This window comes from Rattus rattus, chromosome 14 (assembly GCF_011064425.1).
Source record: "Rattus rattus isolate New Zealand chromosome 14, Rrattus_CSIRO_v1, whole genome shotgun sequence".
NCBI classification, from domain to species: Eukaryota; Metazoa; Chordata; class Mammalia; order Rodentia; family Muridae; genus Rattus; species Rattus rattus.
In genome coordinates, this window is record NC_046167.1 from 37,872,313 (window position 1) to 37,888,957 (window position 16,645).

A 16,645-nucleotide genomic window follows, 5' to 3' on the forward strand; every position below is an offset into this window, starting at 1 on the left:
CTGTTATTTCCCACCCACAGCTGCATTCGGTACTGAATTTGCCTTCCACTTTGCGAACATAAAACTTGATTAGAATTTGCCTTTATATCATGGAGAAAGTGTGGAAGCCACAGTTCTAAATCCTTAGGTAATGTGCTTGGCCACATTATGCGGGAGTAATTTCCCTAGCAAAGAATATAAGTATCATCCTTCTGGGAGAGGGCTTGCAACTCAGTCTCATGAGATCATTGTTGGAGGGGAAAAAGAGAGGGCTTACCACAGAACACTCTAAGTTGTTGTGTTCTTGCTTTGCCTCTCCCTTTGACTTTTAATTTGATTTTTTTTTTTTTTAAATTGGAACAGGCTCAGCGAGCCTGGGGGAAATAGTGCAGTTCTGGGGAGAATGAAGAATCACTGAGGGACAGTACATGTTGGACTTTGTATCTATGATTTGTCATTTAAAAAACAAGAACAAAGTTTAACAGTGAAAATGCCTTTGTTTTCAAATAGGAAAGTATCAATATGGATGAAATTAAATCCCTAAACACAAATGTTCTTATACAACCTATGTCCAACAGTCAAATGATAGTATTATCCACAGTGAGCTGGGCCCATCCATACAAATTACTAATTAAGGAAATTCCTAACAAACTTGCTGTAGGCCTTTTTATGGACATATTTTTTTCAGTTATCATTCTCTCTTCCCAAATATGTGTAGGTTTGTGTCAAGTCATTGACAAGACCCAGCCAGGACAGAAATCGATCCAAACTATAACAAATTATAATGAAAATCGTGAATTAGTCCCTGTATTTTTCTTGATTGACTTAGTGACACACGGGCATTAAGAAGGTTGTGGAGAATATGGACTACTAAGGAGACCTGATCTTTGGACGATAAGATAAATATAACATGGAAGAGAAATTCAATGGATAGATGTTTGATACTTTCAAAACAAGGGTGTAGATAGGACCAGCATTCTCTCTTAGATAATAATCTCCTCATACAAACTTTGTGCCTTCTCACTGTTCAATTTTCTTCACTACGAACTTGGTAGTATATGCCATAAGGTTGTCATGAGAATCACATTTTAGTCCTTGAAAAAGAACCTGAGACACAATAAAGCTCAATCAAATGAGTAGTTATTACAGAAATAACTAGAAGCTCATAACAGCACTTTTGTTACTATGGTAAATGGGAAGAAGTTAAGTGGTGACAATCCCACTTGAACTAGGAAAGATTCATGGAGGATTTAGGAAGCATCATGATTGTATGATAGGAGAGAGGATTTTCTACGTTGAAAGTGTCAGGAAATGCCAAGATAGGGATGAAGTGTTCACTAAAGAAACGTTAGAGATACAAAAATTCAGCTAGATCTTAAGTTATAGGTTGCACATGTCCCCATTCCTTACCCTGAACCTATCTTCAATTGATAATTACCTGCCAATGAAAAGGAGTCTTACTGGGGAAAAGTCCTTTCACGGTAGACAGAGTTCCCAGCAGTGGATGGGCAACGGAGAAGGAACTTAATGGCATCTTTAGAACTTCCTCGTCTCACAATTTTGTATCAGGGCTTAATTTTTTATATTTTCAAATTTTAATATATTAAAATATGTATGCAATTTGTGCATATATTAGGATGTCCAGTTTTGTGTTTTTATGAGATCCCTGGGTGTGCAAATGAGTGAGTTTCTGCATTTCTATCCCTTTCTTGCTCTTTTTTCTTGGGCTTTTTCTTTCTTCTGTAATGTCCTAGTCTGATGTGACAGTTCTTTATTTTATTTTAGTTTAGTGTTATTTCTTAGAAAACTTTTGGTTTTTTAATGAGAGACAGAAAGGGGGAAGATCTGGATAGGAGGTGAATAAGGGAGGAACTGGGAGAGATTGAAGAGAAAGAATAATCAGAATATATTATATGAGAAAAAAATCTTTTTTCAATAAAAGGGAAAAACTGCAAGCCTTTAGTAACTGTTCTAAGGTCATATGTAGAGTGGGTCTCTATGTTGTGGCATTACAACGTGACAGCCTATATAACGAACTTTTCTTCTTTTATCCATAGTATCAGAGGCCATGTCAACTTTGCCACCCATCACAAAAGTTTCAGATTTGGTTCATGATGAATTAGGAATCCATAGTGGAGCTCTACTGAGAGACCTTGAAAGAAAGGCAAATAATTCAATACCTGCTATGACAACCTCTCTTGGGTGCCCATTAAATCTGAAAGCCAGTCAAGTTTTCCCTTGATATTTCAGTATCGATATTCTAAGTCTCCATTGTACAATGTCAAAGCCCTGAGGTAATGCAATCTTTGTGGGAAAGGCACCATAGTGAATGGGTTATGCTACTTACAAAGGAAGTGATTTTGCACAAACATTCATTTTTTGTTTATTCATCTTTAGATCAGGGATGAGTAGGCTGTTTTAAGGGTCAATTGAAAGAGAATGCACCAAATTCTCAATGTGGCCACTGGAGTGAAAAATGTTCTTGGAAAGGTTAGCTTCCCCACCCCTCCTCCCTTCCTAGATGCCCTCTGTGGAGACAAAGGCAAAGGCAGTCAGCACTGGAGGACCAGTGCAACTCAGAGTTCTATATGCTGTATCATTCTCAATGACACTGTCAGGTTGGAAACTCTTTTTACATGTAGAAACTGTTTCATGGTTGTTCTCTGATCTCATCTCACTTATACCATATCATTGTTCAGACAGGAAATACGAGGAACCAAGGTCTGAAATTTCAGTGAAGAGCCTCAAGCAGGAGTCCGTGCACAATCTTCTGACTTTTACAGTCATGCAGCCCATAAGACACATTTCTTTGAACCCAGTGGCCTTAATATATTTTGTCCATGAAAATAATATTAGATTTAATGAATGGGTCTTACCTGTTTCCTCTGAGAAGGAAAAGACCACACTGGTGGTGATAGAGACACTGGACTTCAGAAACTTCCTAGAAGTTTCCAACACGCCACTTACCCAGCTGTGTGATCCTAATTCTTCAGGTGTTACATAGTTAAAATAGGTGCCACACAAGGCTGTCATGAGGAAGAGAGTAAAGGTAATTGGTCGTCTGTGATTTTAGGCTTGTAGTGGGTGTATAATATATTTGTAGTATTCTTTTCTTATGCGCAGGACAGAAGTTTCTATTCACTCCTCTAGAAGGTTGTAGAGCTCAGAATGTGGCAGCTCCTCTTGTTCAGAAGAGAATGGTAGCACTCCTCACCTCACGTTGTTGTCAGCAGATGAGGAGTTAAAGGTGTCTCAGCCGGTCCTATGATATAGAGTATCTGAAGGGGAGTTGGGTGTGTGGACTTTGAGATCTAGGGGAATGCTGTGTGGTCCATGACAGTTGCCTTCTCTCATCATCGTTAGACTTTGTGTATTTGTATACGTGTGTATGTTTGGGTAGTTAAAGGTAATTTGGTAGACTTTTCTTTAAAACATTTTTTTTTTAATGAAAAGCAAAAATGAGTAAAGCAGCAGTAAATACCAAAATCTCCTTCCTTAAAATTGTGAGGCTTAGAAAGAAAACAAGGGAGAAGACAAGAACCTGGGGCTCACTTGGTTATTCACGTTTGCTATTGTTGCAAGTGTGGCCTTTGTTGCTTCTCTTTATCTCTGAAACAATAATAATAATAATAACGAAAATGTAGTAAGATTCTGAATTGGAACTGAGCTCCCCACAGGCATTAATTCTGTGTGTCTTGATGAATGTGGATCTCTGTAGTAGAGTTCTTTTTTAAAAAAAAATAACATTTGATAATGCCACAGGATGTCACAAGGTGAATTTCTAGGAGGCAGTGTTTATAGTTTCCCCGTCCTTGAGCAAGTCAGAGTTTAAAAAATGAGCTAGAAGACCACTGAACATCAACTACCAAACTCTACTGTAGCACACAGCTCTGTCTGCTTCATCTTCAGATGGCTTCTTTTTTGTCTTTAAAAAAATGCTTCCCTTGGCATCATGTACTGTGCTCCAGACATAATATTTCTTCTTGTGAATTTGCTTAGACCCCCTCGAGGCCTGGAACGAATGCTGCTACATTTCTGTACATTGCAGTCTCTAATAGCAGATGAAAAACCACCTCTACAGATTCTTCTCTGAAGCCCTGAGCTCTACAAAATATTGTCACAACACTATAATATCCTTGTATTGCTTATAATACACCATCTCCTAATTGTTTTTCTAGAATTCTCCTAGACTGCCAGATGTTTGTAGGATAAGCACTGCCTCCTGATTCATTTGCTTTTTATTTCCGGGTAGCCAATCATTACCGTGGGCTTGTACAATATTTCTATACCCATGGCACTTGGAATGGTTATTCAATTAAAGGTAGTATCCATCCAAATATGGCCAAGAGAATTGAATATCATCCCTAGATGCATACTTCAGCCACATATCCTTGCTTCACTGAATAGCACATAGCTGGTTACCCATGATTCATCATGCATTTTGGTAGCTTCTGGGGACAAAATGACAAGTAAAGCTTAACTTAAGTTTTAAAGTTATGCACAGCCTCCTAAGGGAATGCATATGTAAGCAAGCAAATGCCATGCTGCATGAACCCTGATTAAAACTCACACAGCCTGTGGGTGATGGATCTGTGACTAAAATTTAAGTCTATTTAGCTCCAAAGTTAGCAAGCACACTCCCACAACAGAAAAGGTAGCAGTGCCGAGAACAAGTTCTGCTCAGAACCCTCCAGAAAGACGGTAGTCTCCACTGAACAAGCATATGGTCCTGTTCCACAATAATTGTTAAATCGAAGCATTTTGTTTCATTCACAAACTAGGTCCTCCAGAAGCTGGGAAAGGCAGATGAAACAAAAGATGAACAGTTTGAAGAATATGTCCAGAACTTCAAGAGGCAAGAGGTGAGTACCACTTTTTAGTTGCTGCAGTGGAAGAACTTTGTTTTCAAAGTTGGTGTGGTTTGGATGATTCCCAAAGCTCATGTGTTGGAAATTAATCCCCACTTAAGGAGGTCCCTATTTAATCTACTACTACAGTATTTAGAGGCAAGGCCTGTCAGAAGTGGTTAGGATTATAAAAGCCATTTGGGCAGCTTCAGAAGAAGAAGGATAGAAAGCAGAGAGATACTACATGCTTTCTGACCTGTGATGACTCCTTCTGACTCTGAGCTGCTTCAGATCTCTGCAAATAAGCCTGTCATTAGCCAAGAACTATGAGCTAAAATAAATCCCAAGTCTTTATACTGTCCTTAGTCTGTGATCCTGTGTCTCTGGTAATACAAAGGTGACTAACCCAATGTGAAGATGATACTTGATATTCTGCAGAAGACAAGAAGACGGGCAGGGGTTGCAGGCAGTAAGTTTGGAGCATAGTTTCAGGATATTATGCACCCTGGACCTTTGCGTTGCAAATGAATAAGCTGAAGGATACTCCATGGAACTCCTTGGAACTCCATGTGCTAAAGAATCCTAGAGAGTTAATTAAACATGTCTATCAAATGATCTCAGTCAATACATGCTTCAAGACCATACACTCTTGGGTTGGGGAGATAGATCAATCAGTAAAGTGCTTACCTCAGAAGCAAGTGGGTGTGAGTCTGATTCTTATCATACATTATCAATTGTAGGACATGATGATACACATGTGTATTCCCAGGGTTAGGGAGATAGAAACATACAGTTTCTCAAGGAGTCTTTGAGAGTCCTATTGGCTTTATTTTGAAACTATTTTTACATAAAAATATAATATATTTTTTGCATATTTTCTTAGTGTTACCTATTAGAATCAGAACGGGTTCTTTGCAGTTTATACCACTGAATGGAGACATGGGTGCCTTGTTCTTCTATGTGTTTTAGAGGCAGAGAAAGACAGAAAGAGGGATGTGTAGCCAATAGAGGGATTCATTGAGTTTTCATGAGAACTATATTTGGGGCCTGAAAATTTTGCTTTACAGAGAATGAGTTTCTTTTACCATGTGTGGGGCATTGCAATGGTTAATCTTAACTGTCAACTTGATTGGACTGGCAAGCACCTAGAATAGTAGAACAAGCCTCTGTTTTGGGGCTATTTCCTAAGAGATTATGCAGGAAAGAAGCTTCATGGATGTGAGTGAAACCAGCAAATTGATAGGGACCCTAGAGAGAACGAAGGGAGATATAAGCCTTTATCTAATGTTCAGACACTCTTCTGTGGTTTCTGCTCTCCATGAGGTGAGAAATTTAGTTTCTCCACCTGTCATTCTGCCTCAACATACCATAGAAACATTGAAGTCAGCCAGCCATGTACTTAACCTTTGAAACAGTGAGCCCAAATAAATACTTATTTAAAAACTTTTTCCTTCTCAAGTATTTGGTCACAATGGTTAGAAATAATCTGACTAACAGAGTGAACAATTCACATATGTTGCATATGCTGGGAAAGGTGTGATGTTTATGTGCAAATACTAACTTAGTAAGAATGACCTACCAAGACAATGGTCACCTCTACAGGGTCTAGAATAATTAATGTTATATCATGGTGACTCATTGCTTGAAACAGAATCCAAGGTCATTATCTAGCCTAGACAACCTAGAGTTCATGGTTTCCCAAAAAATATGTTTTCCAATCATCAATGATATGATTGATAGTATACAACAAATCGAATCAAAATTTTAGATGTTTCAAAATTCTACTTTTGTGAAATAAGCATTCTTGCTGGTAATTTCCTTACTAGTCTATGTTGGAATATAGGTGGCATGAGGTCTGTCCTTGAACTCTGGTTTGAAACTTAGATTTAGTTTATTCCAACTACAAACTTTAAAAAAAAAATCTCAAATGTCTTTTCCTAAAACGTAGTTTATGTGAGACTGGTTTTATGTGAAGGATTTGTATGCATGGCCCTATTAGTCTGTTGGATTTCCAACTGTAGTTTTGTGACCCAGATTTCAACCTGATTAATTAACATGAAGAGGAAAGAGAAATGAGGATAGAACAGCAAATAGAATCAGTGATGTCTCCTATGAAGGATTCAGAATTTTCCTTGATGAGAACTAATCCAGCAGGAAGCAACAAAATCTGATGTTAATTCCTCCTTGCCTGAAGTGCCCCTTCCCCCCTGCCACCTTTTCTGATTTTTCTCTTTTATTAGAGTTTCTAATAAGTGGCAGAATTGGTATGGGCACCAATTATTTTCAGTTCACCTGGCTTCCTGCTGACAGATCCCTTAATAAGTGCAGAAAAGGTTCTGGGAGGAGGGAGCTTGACCTTTCTGTTTCCTGCCTGACAAATGCACTCTTCCTGCTAAGAAGCTCTCACCTTTGGCAAATTGGCTGGCTATAATGAAAGGCCGGGTGGCTTGGCTGGACCCAGAGCTGCACCTATCAGATCACATCTTGATGGTGGGGATGTGAGCACATTCGTCCAGGCCAGGTCCCACGGCAGTGTTGGAAGAGAGATCTGTGATTCATGCGTATCCATCTCCTCTGAGAAGGGCCGTGGTAGGAGTCCTTCCTGCTTCCTTCTCAGCGCTCTTCAGGGTGCCAATTTTGGTGAAATGCTCAGGATCAGATGTGTTTCACGACCTCAAGATGTTTAAATTGGGGAATATTTGTATAGATTTTATTTGTTGGACAGAATTTATCTGAAAATTCAAAATCTGAACTACTTCTGAACTCAAAACTTTAAAAAACGTTCCATTTTAGTGTCTGTCAGACTTTAGTTCTTCTGATTAGCGATAGTCAACCTGTGGACACCAAGAAGAAGAATTTCTGGGACCTTAGGTTCTTTTCTGCTGAGGTTGCAAACCCAGGGCTCCTGTAGGCTCCTAGTTTTCCTGAGCCACAGATTCTGCTTTGCCACTTTTCTCTCAGAGACTTGAAGTCTTGCTCTGAAGTAGAACAATACTTGCTGATGCTTGACTGTATTCCCAGAGGAATTCTGGGATGAAAGTGATGTTTATTATGTCTATCGGTGAAGACACTTTTACAACATAGTCAAAGAACTTGGAAGGTGTGTATCAGTGATTCAGAAGAAAAAATGAGAAAATTCATTTTGAAAGGCACATGAATAAAAAGTACATTGCCCTGACATATGAGTGTAAACTTACTGTTTTATTATGGTAAGATACACTAGTACATTCCTTTGGAACACTGTCCCAAGAAAAAACAGTCATACTGTGAATATGTTGGTACATTCATATTTCATTAAATATGAACCGTGACCTTTTCTTTCTGAGCTAGCCACTACTTTGAGTAAATGTGTGTTCATCAGGTCAGCTGTGCATAATGATCTCGTTCTAAATCTTAGCCTAGTCAGTCCCAGTCTGACACAAATCCTCCTGTCTGGAGGATTATTTGTTGAATTGTATGCTTACCGGAGCAGTGTCTTCAGAATTTAGCATATTCAGAACCATCAAGAAGGCCTTAGCACAACAGTATAGATCCCTGAGATAAATCCTAGGGGATAGCCTTTATTTCTGATGTGCCCCTAAGTAACATCAATGATATTCATCCAGGGACAGTACAAGGAGGACCTGTACATTGACAAAACTGATACATTCATACAGTGTTTTCTGCTGTCTTCTCTGGTTAGTATTTTAGCCTTCTAACATTATGGACAGTGGCTAGTTTTAGCATCATGACATATGGAAAGGGTTTGCTGGTCATGCTTTGCATTATCTTTCCAAAATCAAACAGTGGAAAGGACTTGTCTGTAATGTGCATGATGCCAAGTTCAGTGATAGAGCTCCCAAGGCCATGCAGTTGTCATGCCAACAGAGTTGGACATCTGCTAAACTACAGATGCACTAGTGCTTTCATTTTAGTGACAATTAATTTAATGAATGGTTTTCTAGGTCCTATGGTTTAGAAAGGGAAATTTTAGTCAGCACTAGCACTCTAAATTTAGGCTATTGGATATTAATAGCCTAATATTAAAATTATTAAAAATTAATAATTAAAATATTAAAAGCATTTGGAGAATCAGATACATTATTAAACCATCTTTAGATGGAGGGAAACATATTCTCTGCAAGGAGTTGGAACCTTGCTGGAAGGGAAACTTAGTAAACTGAATGAATACACTAGAACCTTCTTGTGAATGACACAATCACAGATTGCTAATCTAGTTTTTATATCAAGAAATTAGAAGTGCTAAATAAGCCTGAAGCAAGGAAGACTAAGAACATAAAAAGGATAAGAAGAGAAATCAATAATTCTCAGAGTCGGAAAGCAGTGAAATGGTACATGAAACAAAACAAAACCGGGTCTTGGAAACACGAATCAATAGAATTGATAAATCTCTCAGCAAGAGTTACAACAAATAGACACAAATCACCAGTCTGAGAGAGAAAGATTCTCATTTTAGAACTGGTAGTCAGTTAAAATACAGTAAGCGAATACTGCAACACAGTGGGCCAATTTCCTCACAGCCACTAAGACAGGATTGGCAACACAAATGTAAACATTAGAGAAAGTGAATTTGTGATTTAATGTTTGATAAAGAAACATCTAACTCCATGTTGTTTAGGAGAGGAAGATTCTTAAAGGAGAATTAACATCAAACTTACAAACTCTTGTAGAAAACAAGAGGAAATGCTCCAGTAGTACCTCCTTTGACAGTTGTTACCCAGTAATCTTTATGTAAATATTTCTTTGTGCAACTTTATTTTTGTAACAGTTCTTCTGATACTAGTGCACAGTAGTACCTCATGCCTAGGTATTGTTGGATGTTCATACACTGTCCCTTCTCCTCCTTTCCACTCCCAAGAGATGTTGGCCGTGAACCCCTGGCTACTCAGCTCACCAGCTGAGAGTCCCCTGTTTATAGTACAGTGTCTTCATTAACTTCCTCTAATGCTTACTCTTGGTTCTCTTTACTCCTGCTAATGCTGGCTTTGCAATGGAGGAATATCTTGGTTATTAACTAGAAACTGATTCAGTTTTATAATGAAGATTATAAAAAGGTCCTGTGGTTCAAAGTTTACCCATGGCTACATTATATTGAGTGTAAAAGCTTTATTATATACCCAATTATACTGAATTGTAATTATTATTATTGTCTTAAAAAGTTAACAGTTAATATGGTAAGAGCCAAGCATGAAAGCCGTGAGTCACTTCTTCACACACTTGTGGAATCCCATTAGGTGAACATCATGACTTTGGTGACAGGGCCTTTAACTATGTTAACCACTGTGATTGAGGTAGTTGGCTTTTGAACTTTAAGGGTTAGATGAATTACTGAAAATGCAAAGTCTGTATTAAGCCTCAGCAGAGGTTCTCAACCTTCCTGAGGCTCTGACTCTAACATAGTTTCTCATGTTGTGGTGACCCTCAACCATACCATTATTTTTGTTGCTACTTCATAACTGTAATTTTGTTGCTGTTATGAATCATAAGGGAAATATTTTTGGAGATAGATGTTTGCTGAAGTGGACAAAACCCACGGGTTGAGAACTGCTGCCTTACACAATGAAACATTGTTCTTGGTCTTTAAGACTGAGATTCCTTCTTGAGATGTCTTTTATGTCTACAATATAGTGACATAGGTCCCAAAACGCTCATTTATAACCAGTCATCCACCTAATTTTTAGAAGGAAATTCCTCAGAGAAGTGAAGCACCAAATTCTACAACGTGCTTGAGTTGACTGTAATTACCCTGTTCCATCATGACCCGTAAGAGAAATCAGAGTAGCACCCAACTGCTGGGATGAGGGCTCTCTCAAGCCAGTTGAGCTGTTGTACAAATTACAGGTTTGTTATTTATAGAACATGCTTTGTTCTGTTCTCTACTTGGAGTACATTACTGTAGTGAGCATTATTCCAGGTCATGTTGAGAAAAGAAATAATTTGTTTACAGTCATGGGATGTAGAAAAACAACAACTTAATGAAATTCATAGGCAAATGGATGGAACTAGAAAATGTCATCCTGAGTGAGGTAACCCAAACAAAAAACCACACATTCACTGATAAGTTGATATTAGCCCAAAAGCATGAATTACCCAAGATACAATCCACAGACCACAGGAAGCTCAAGAATAAGGACAGCCAAAGTGCAGATGCTTCAGTCCTTCTTAAAAGGTGGAATTTAAAAAAAAAAAGGTGGAATAAAAATATTCATAGGAGAAGATATGGAGACAAAGTTTGGAGCAGAGACTGAAGGAATGACCATTGAGAGCCTGCCTCTCCTGGGGATCCAGCCCATATATATACAGCTACCAAACCCAGACAATATTGATGAAGACAGGAAGTGCATGCTGACAGGAACCTGATATAGCTCTCTCCTGAGAGGCTCAGCCAAAGAATGACAAATACAGAAGCGAATGCTAGCAGCAAACCATTGAACTGAGAATGGGGTCCCCATTGGAGGAGTTAGAGAAAGATTTGAAGGAGATGAAGGGGATTGCAACCTCATAAGAACAATACCAACAAACCAGAGCTCCCAAGGAATAAACCACTACCCAAAGTATATACATGGACAGACCCATGGCTTCAGCTGCATTTGTAGCAAAGAATGGCCTTGTTGGGCACCAATGGGAGGAGAATCCCTTGGTCCTGCCAAGACTGAACCCCCCAGTGTAGGGGAATATCAGGGTGGGAAGTGGGGTGGTTGGGAAGGGGAATGCCCTCATAGAAGAAGGGGTAGGGGGATGGGATAGGGGACTTATGCATGAAAAACCAGGAAAGGGAATAACATTTGAAATGTAAATAAAAAATATCCAATGAAAAAAAAATAAAATAGCTAAGTAGTGTAAATATTGCATAGCAGGGCTCTGTCATACCACAGCTGTCAATAGATATGAAACAGCTTGCTTCCAAATCTGTGATGTTTACTTAGCAGAATGCTACAAGGATGTAACAAAATGGCTGATGTTCAGGTTGCAACCTGTTGGTTGACAACCTCCAGCAACTCCCAGGTTTACACTGGATCAGGGTTATCTCCGTGCCCACAATGCAATGGGCTGTTCAGTGTTTCAGTACTGACTTCTGATGACATTTCAGCAAAAATGCATAAGAAAAGCTTCTTCAGAAAGTTATGGCCAAAGAACATCTCCCACACAGAACGAGCAGTCAGTGGTTTGGGGAAACAAGAAACCATGGAATTGATGGCTTTTCATCTACGGAAGGCTAGTAAGGGAAGACATGACATGTGGAGGAATGTGCTCCATTTACTTTGTACTTTTTCAGAATCTTCTCTACCAGAAATTTCGCTACCTGAATATATTTTAAAACAGAAATTGTCTAACCTCTCTTCTCATGTTGGTCCCTTGACTTCCTCCTAAATGTGTGTCTGTCCATGTGACTTGGAACAAATTTTAATTGTTCGGTCTTGCCTTCATTTGGACTCTCATTCAGAACACTAAAATTGTCTTTGGCCAAACCCAGAGATTAAATTCCAGTTACCCTTCTTGTATTTGGTAGAACTCATCAGCCACCAGATGAGCAAAGCCTTTTCTCTTTAGGGATCATGATAGAGAGACATTTGAGTCCAGACACTCTGCTGTAATCAAGTGAAGAAAGGATGCTGGAGCAGTGAACAGGTTGTAGTCAGTATGTCTGCAGGGTCCCTTGGGGACTAGACCATTTGTCCTCAAGTTCTTTCTACATCCTCCAGTGCACCTGACCCCTTGTGACTGCCTACTCTCCTCTGGTCCTCCATGTCCACATGGAAGTCCCACTTTTTAAAACACCTCTTCCTAAGCTACTGTTGACCTGATGTTTCCCAGACCTTTCAGAGTGTGCTCCTCTGTTCACTTCATTAATATATTATTTTTCCACTCTTTTACATGACAACTATTTATCTGTGTATTAATGTCTGTTAGATTGTCATACTTCTAAAGAAAGATTCCCAGTCTCGGTCACTTAAAGAAACTCTCTGTGGCTCCCATCCAATGCCAGGTATTTAATAAGTGCATCCCAGTTTTGACTTGCCTATTGAGCCTATGTTTCTTGTTTTGTGCATTCACCATCAGTTTCTCTCTTTGCCGTCACTAACTGTTTTCTTTCTTCATTCTAACTTTTTCAGCAAAATACCCATAGGAGGATGTCTACATGGTTTAGGCTCAGCTGACAACTATGAGTCCCAAAAAAGATCTGCTGGTGCATACTATATTCCCTCTTCAAAGAGCCTTACATATCATTATATATTTATTTAAGTCATTTTATCTATGCAACAAAAACGTTTCTCCTGTCACTGAGTTCTAGATCTGTTCTTTACTTTTTAGCATTAAAAACTGCATTGGGTAAGCAGTGGTCAATGCAGAGATAGATAATTTTTCCAAATGAGGAGAACAAGAGAACAAGAGAACTGAATGTTCATCCCTAAATCAGCTCTCTATTAAACATCCCCAACACCACCACGCAGGGGGCATGTGGAAGAGGAGATAGAAGGTAAGAAAGAGCTGGAGGATGGGGGTGTTGTGTGTAATTTTATAAACACACCTTTCTACCTCCTTGTCCTGTGCCTCAGCACCCACTCTGACCTCTCCTGGTTCCTCTTGCTCCAAGTAGATTGTAACCATCCCCCAACCCAGGAAATCTGGGAGCTGCTATCTTCACTCCACCGGCCCTCTCAACTAGCTTGGCCAAACCACCAGCTATTACCTTCTTTATTGACACAATCAGGAGCCAATTAGGGAACCAGATTTTAGTATCAGGTCCTCCCCTAGATGGGGATATTGCTGTGAGATGGTTCGGGGCCATGGCATGGCTATTGCAGTCATGAGCTCACAGGAGCTGTGGTGGCCTGCACATGATAATGCTGGCCCAAATTCTAGCACAGATGGAAGAAGTGTTCTCCAGCCCCACTCCTTACACAGAAGCCATTGGCAGTTATTAATTGGCTGGGCAATTGAAAATCCTTCGTGTGTGCGTGTGTGTGTGTGTGTGTGTGTGTGTGTGTGTGTGTGTTGTTGTTGTTGTTGTTGGTGGTGGTGGTGGTGGTGGTGGTGGTGGTGGTAGTGATAGTGGTAGTGGTTTTGTGTGTTTTTAGGATGTGGCAACTGGTAGTTTTCTTATACTATGGGTGGTACTCTTCCCCCAATATATACAAATGCCACATGAACATAATGGCATCATTTTCTTTTGAACTTAGTAGATTATTAAAAAATTAGGTAAAAAGGAGATATGAAGTTCTGAGGGAAAAGTATTGGAGGTCATGGGGCAAATTAGAAAGAGGAAATAAATGTCAGGTAGATATGATTGCATTTGATTCTATATGTGTGTATATACATATATGTGCAGATAAGTAAAGTTCTCAATTTAAATAACATTATTAAGAAAAATGTTTTATGTTTCTGTAGAAGCTCATTAATTTCTCCAAGAATAGTGTATTGCAAAGCATGTGTTTTCTACATTGGTATTTCTGAGAGAATTGTGCATCTTTTTGCCTGAATTTATACTAGTTATTAAGGTGCAGACTGGTTGTCCTATTTTATCCTGTAAGGGTGTCAGCATCTGTCTGCATCTGGAAGGTTCCCATAGGATCCTCTACTTTAGTTTCAGCAGGAGCTCTATTGTCTTCAGCGTCAACTTGGTCCACAAAAGGTTACAACATTTAGACATTACAACATCTCAAATCAGCTTTCAAGATTTTTTATAGATCATTTGATAGGTGACATCATGTGAAGGCATAATTAGAACAGTATTGGGCAAGTATTTAAGCATCCACTTGGTATTTCTTTTTTCTGCCAGGAGCTGAACTAGGTCATTAGGAAACTATAAGTAAAAGACAGGTAAAATTGCTGCTACTAAAGATCTTACATCTCATGACAAATCAAAGTTTAATAAGTGGGTAGAATATATTGCCTTCTCAAAAAAGTCAACAGTATGGAAACATAGGTGAGTGAGGGACAAATTGAGTCTGTGTATGATGCTGGGAGACGTGAGGAAATCAGTTCTCAAGGTCTGCTTCTTAGCAGAGCTATAGTGCGCATCATGAGTCCAGCTGAGAAAGAAAGAAAAGAAAAAATATTGTTTAAGATGATGAATATAGGTGACAATGGAATCTTCTCAAAGGGAAATGTGTTGCTTCATCATAAAGATGGTCAGTCGATTGGCACCCGAGTGGGAGGAGAAGGAAGGAGGGAGGATGGCATATACAAGTGCGGTAGTTGACTTGAGAAGAGCCGGACAGTTCTCAGGTAGTAGGTAGAGAATAACTTCCCTATAGGTAAACACCTCTCAGAGCTGGACTCTCCAAGCCCAGTGAGAGTGCAAGAGATATTACTGAAAATGATATACTAAGTGTCATGGAACTCACTGTAACTTGCTATGATAGTCTTTGAACAGTCGAGATGTATTCATTATACATAGTCATAGCAAAGAAAGTTGCTTGCTAAGTTCTGAGCAAAGATTTTCTCTGCAGGGGTGAATGGGCTTACCAGCGTGAGTTGGGCTCCTGGTCTGAAGGAGGTAAAAGAGATGTGTTGGGAAGGGCCTGGAAAGGCCAGGAGGGCCATGAGTTCTCTAGGTAGGCCACAGCAGTTTGTTTTGCAATCTAGTATGTGTCTGTGCATGTACAGGCACATGCATGCTTTTGTGTGTGTGTGCGTGCGTGTGTGTGTGTGTGTGTGTGTGTGTGTGTGTGTGTGTGTGTGTGTGTGTGTTTTATTTACAGACTCTTGATTTACAGTCCTTAAAAAATTTAACTCATCAAGGTTGTCAGTCACTTTGGTTCCTATGAGAGAGCAAAGAGTGGATACATGTGATATGAGTAGTTGACCTGCTTCATGTCCATGCCACGGCCATCTATAATGCCTAATGACAAAAGAAGCTGGTCATACTTGTTAGATAACTGAATATCTCTAGTCTCCTTACTCATATGTGTCTACCTTATTAGCAATGGATTACCCTATCCCCCTTCTATCTTACATAAATCAAAAGCTTTAAAATGAACTGAAATTTCTGTCAGTAGGACTACCAACATTTTTAACATTGCTGCTATGGTTTCTTGTGGTGCCTGTTCCCAGCTGAAGAGATGGTTCCTGGAAAGACTCTTCATGTTATGCTCTAAAGACTTCTTTTGATACACCCTATTCTGTCATACCCCATTCTGTTACTTCTCTTCAATTATCTGTCACCTACCTGTATCGACCATGACAATGAAGAGGATTGTTTCTCATTCTTTGGTATCTATCTTTTCTTCTGAGAGAAAAGTTCATTACCTAATTGAGAAACTTCTCTCTAAATGACTCCTGACTCTGTCATGCTGGAATGGCATCAGAGAAATAGGCATCTTTCTCATGGATACCTAGGGATTGACCATCTGAGATGATTGTAAGTCTATATAAAGAAGCTCTAGTTTATTTCAGATTACAGTCATTTGACTGTTTTATGGACTGTGTCTTTTATGAGTCTATCTACAATTCCATTCTAAGTCTTGTCATTAGAGTAACATGCTAATTGAAAAATGTGTTACCTGGAATCTCCTATGGCAATTGTCTGAACCTAGACCAAGGCACATGTTTAAGTGTAGGGCTGTGCACTAGATACAGCCCACATACCAAGTTCCCACACAATCATAGCTGTAATGAACAATAAAGGAAGTGTCCAGCAATCATCAGCTGGGGGTCCTTAAAAATGTTGATTCTTGCATTCTCCTCTGCCTTTCAATTGAGTCATACATTTGAAATGTATCTCTAACAAGTCATCCTGTGATGGAATCATAGTCTGGTTTTTCATAGTAACAGTAGATACAGTGGCTCCTTCATTGTATTTGTATTTGAATTTG

At 39.2% G+C, this 16,645-nt stretch overlaps 1 protein-coding gene across 1 annotated transcript in view; it reads left to right on the forward strand.

The window, feature by feature from the left end:
• The window catches only part of Amph (amphiphysin), a 195,810-nt gene that overhangs the window by 89,582 nt on the left and 89,583 nt on the right, over positions 1-16,645 (forward strand). Inside the window, exon 2 of the mRNA XM_032884708.1 lies at positions 4,761-4,841. Within this exon, the coding sequence (XP_032740599.1) occupies positions 4,761-4,841 (81 nt within the window). The remainder of the gene's footprint in view (positions 1-4,760; positions 4,842-16,645) is intronic.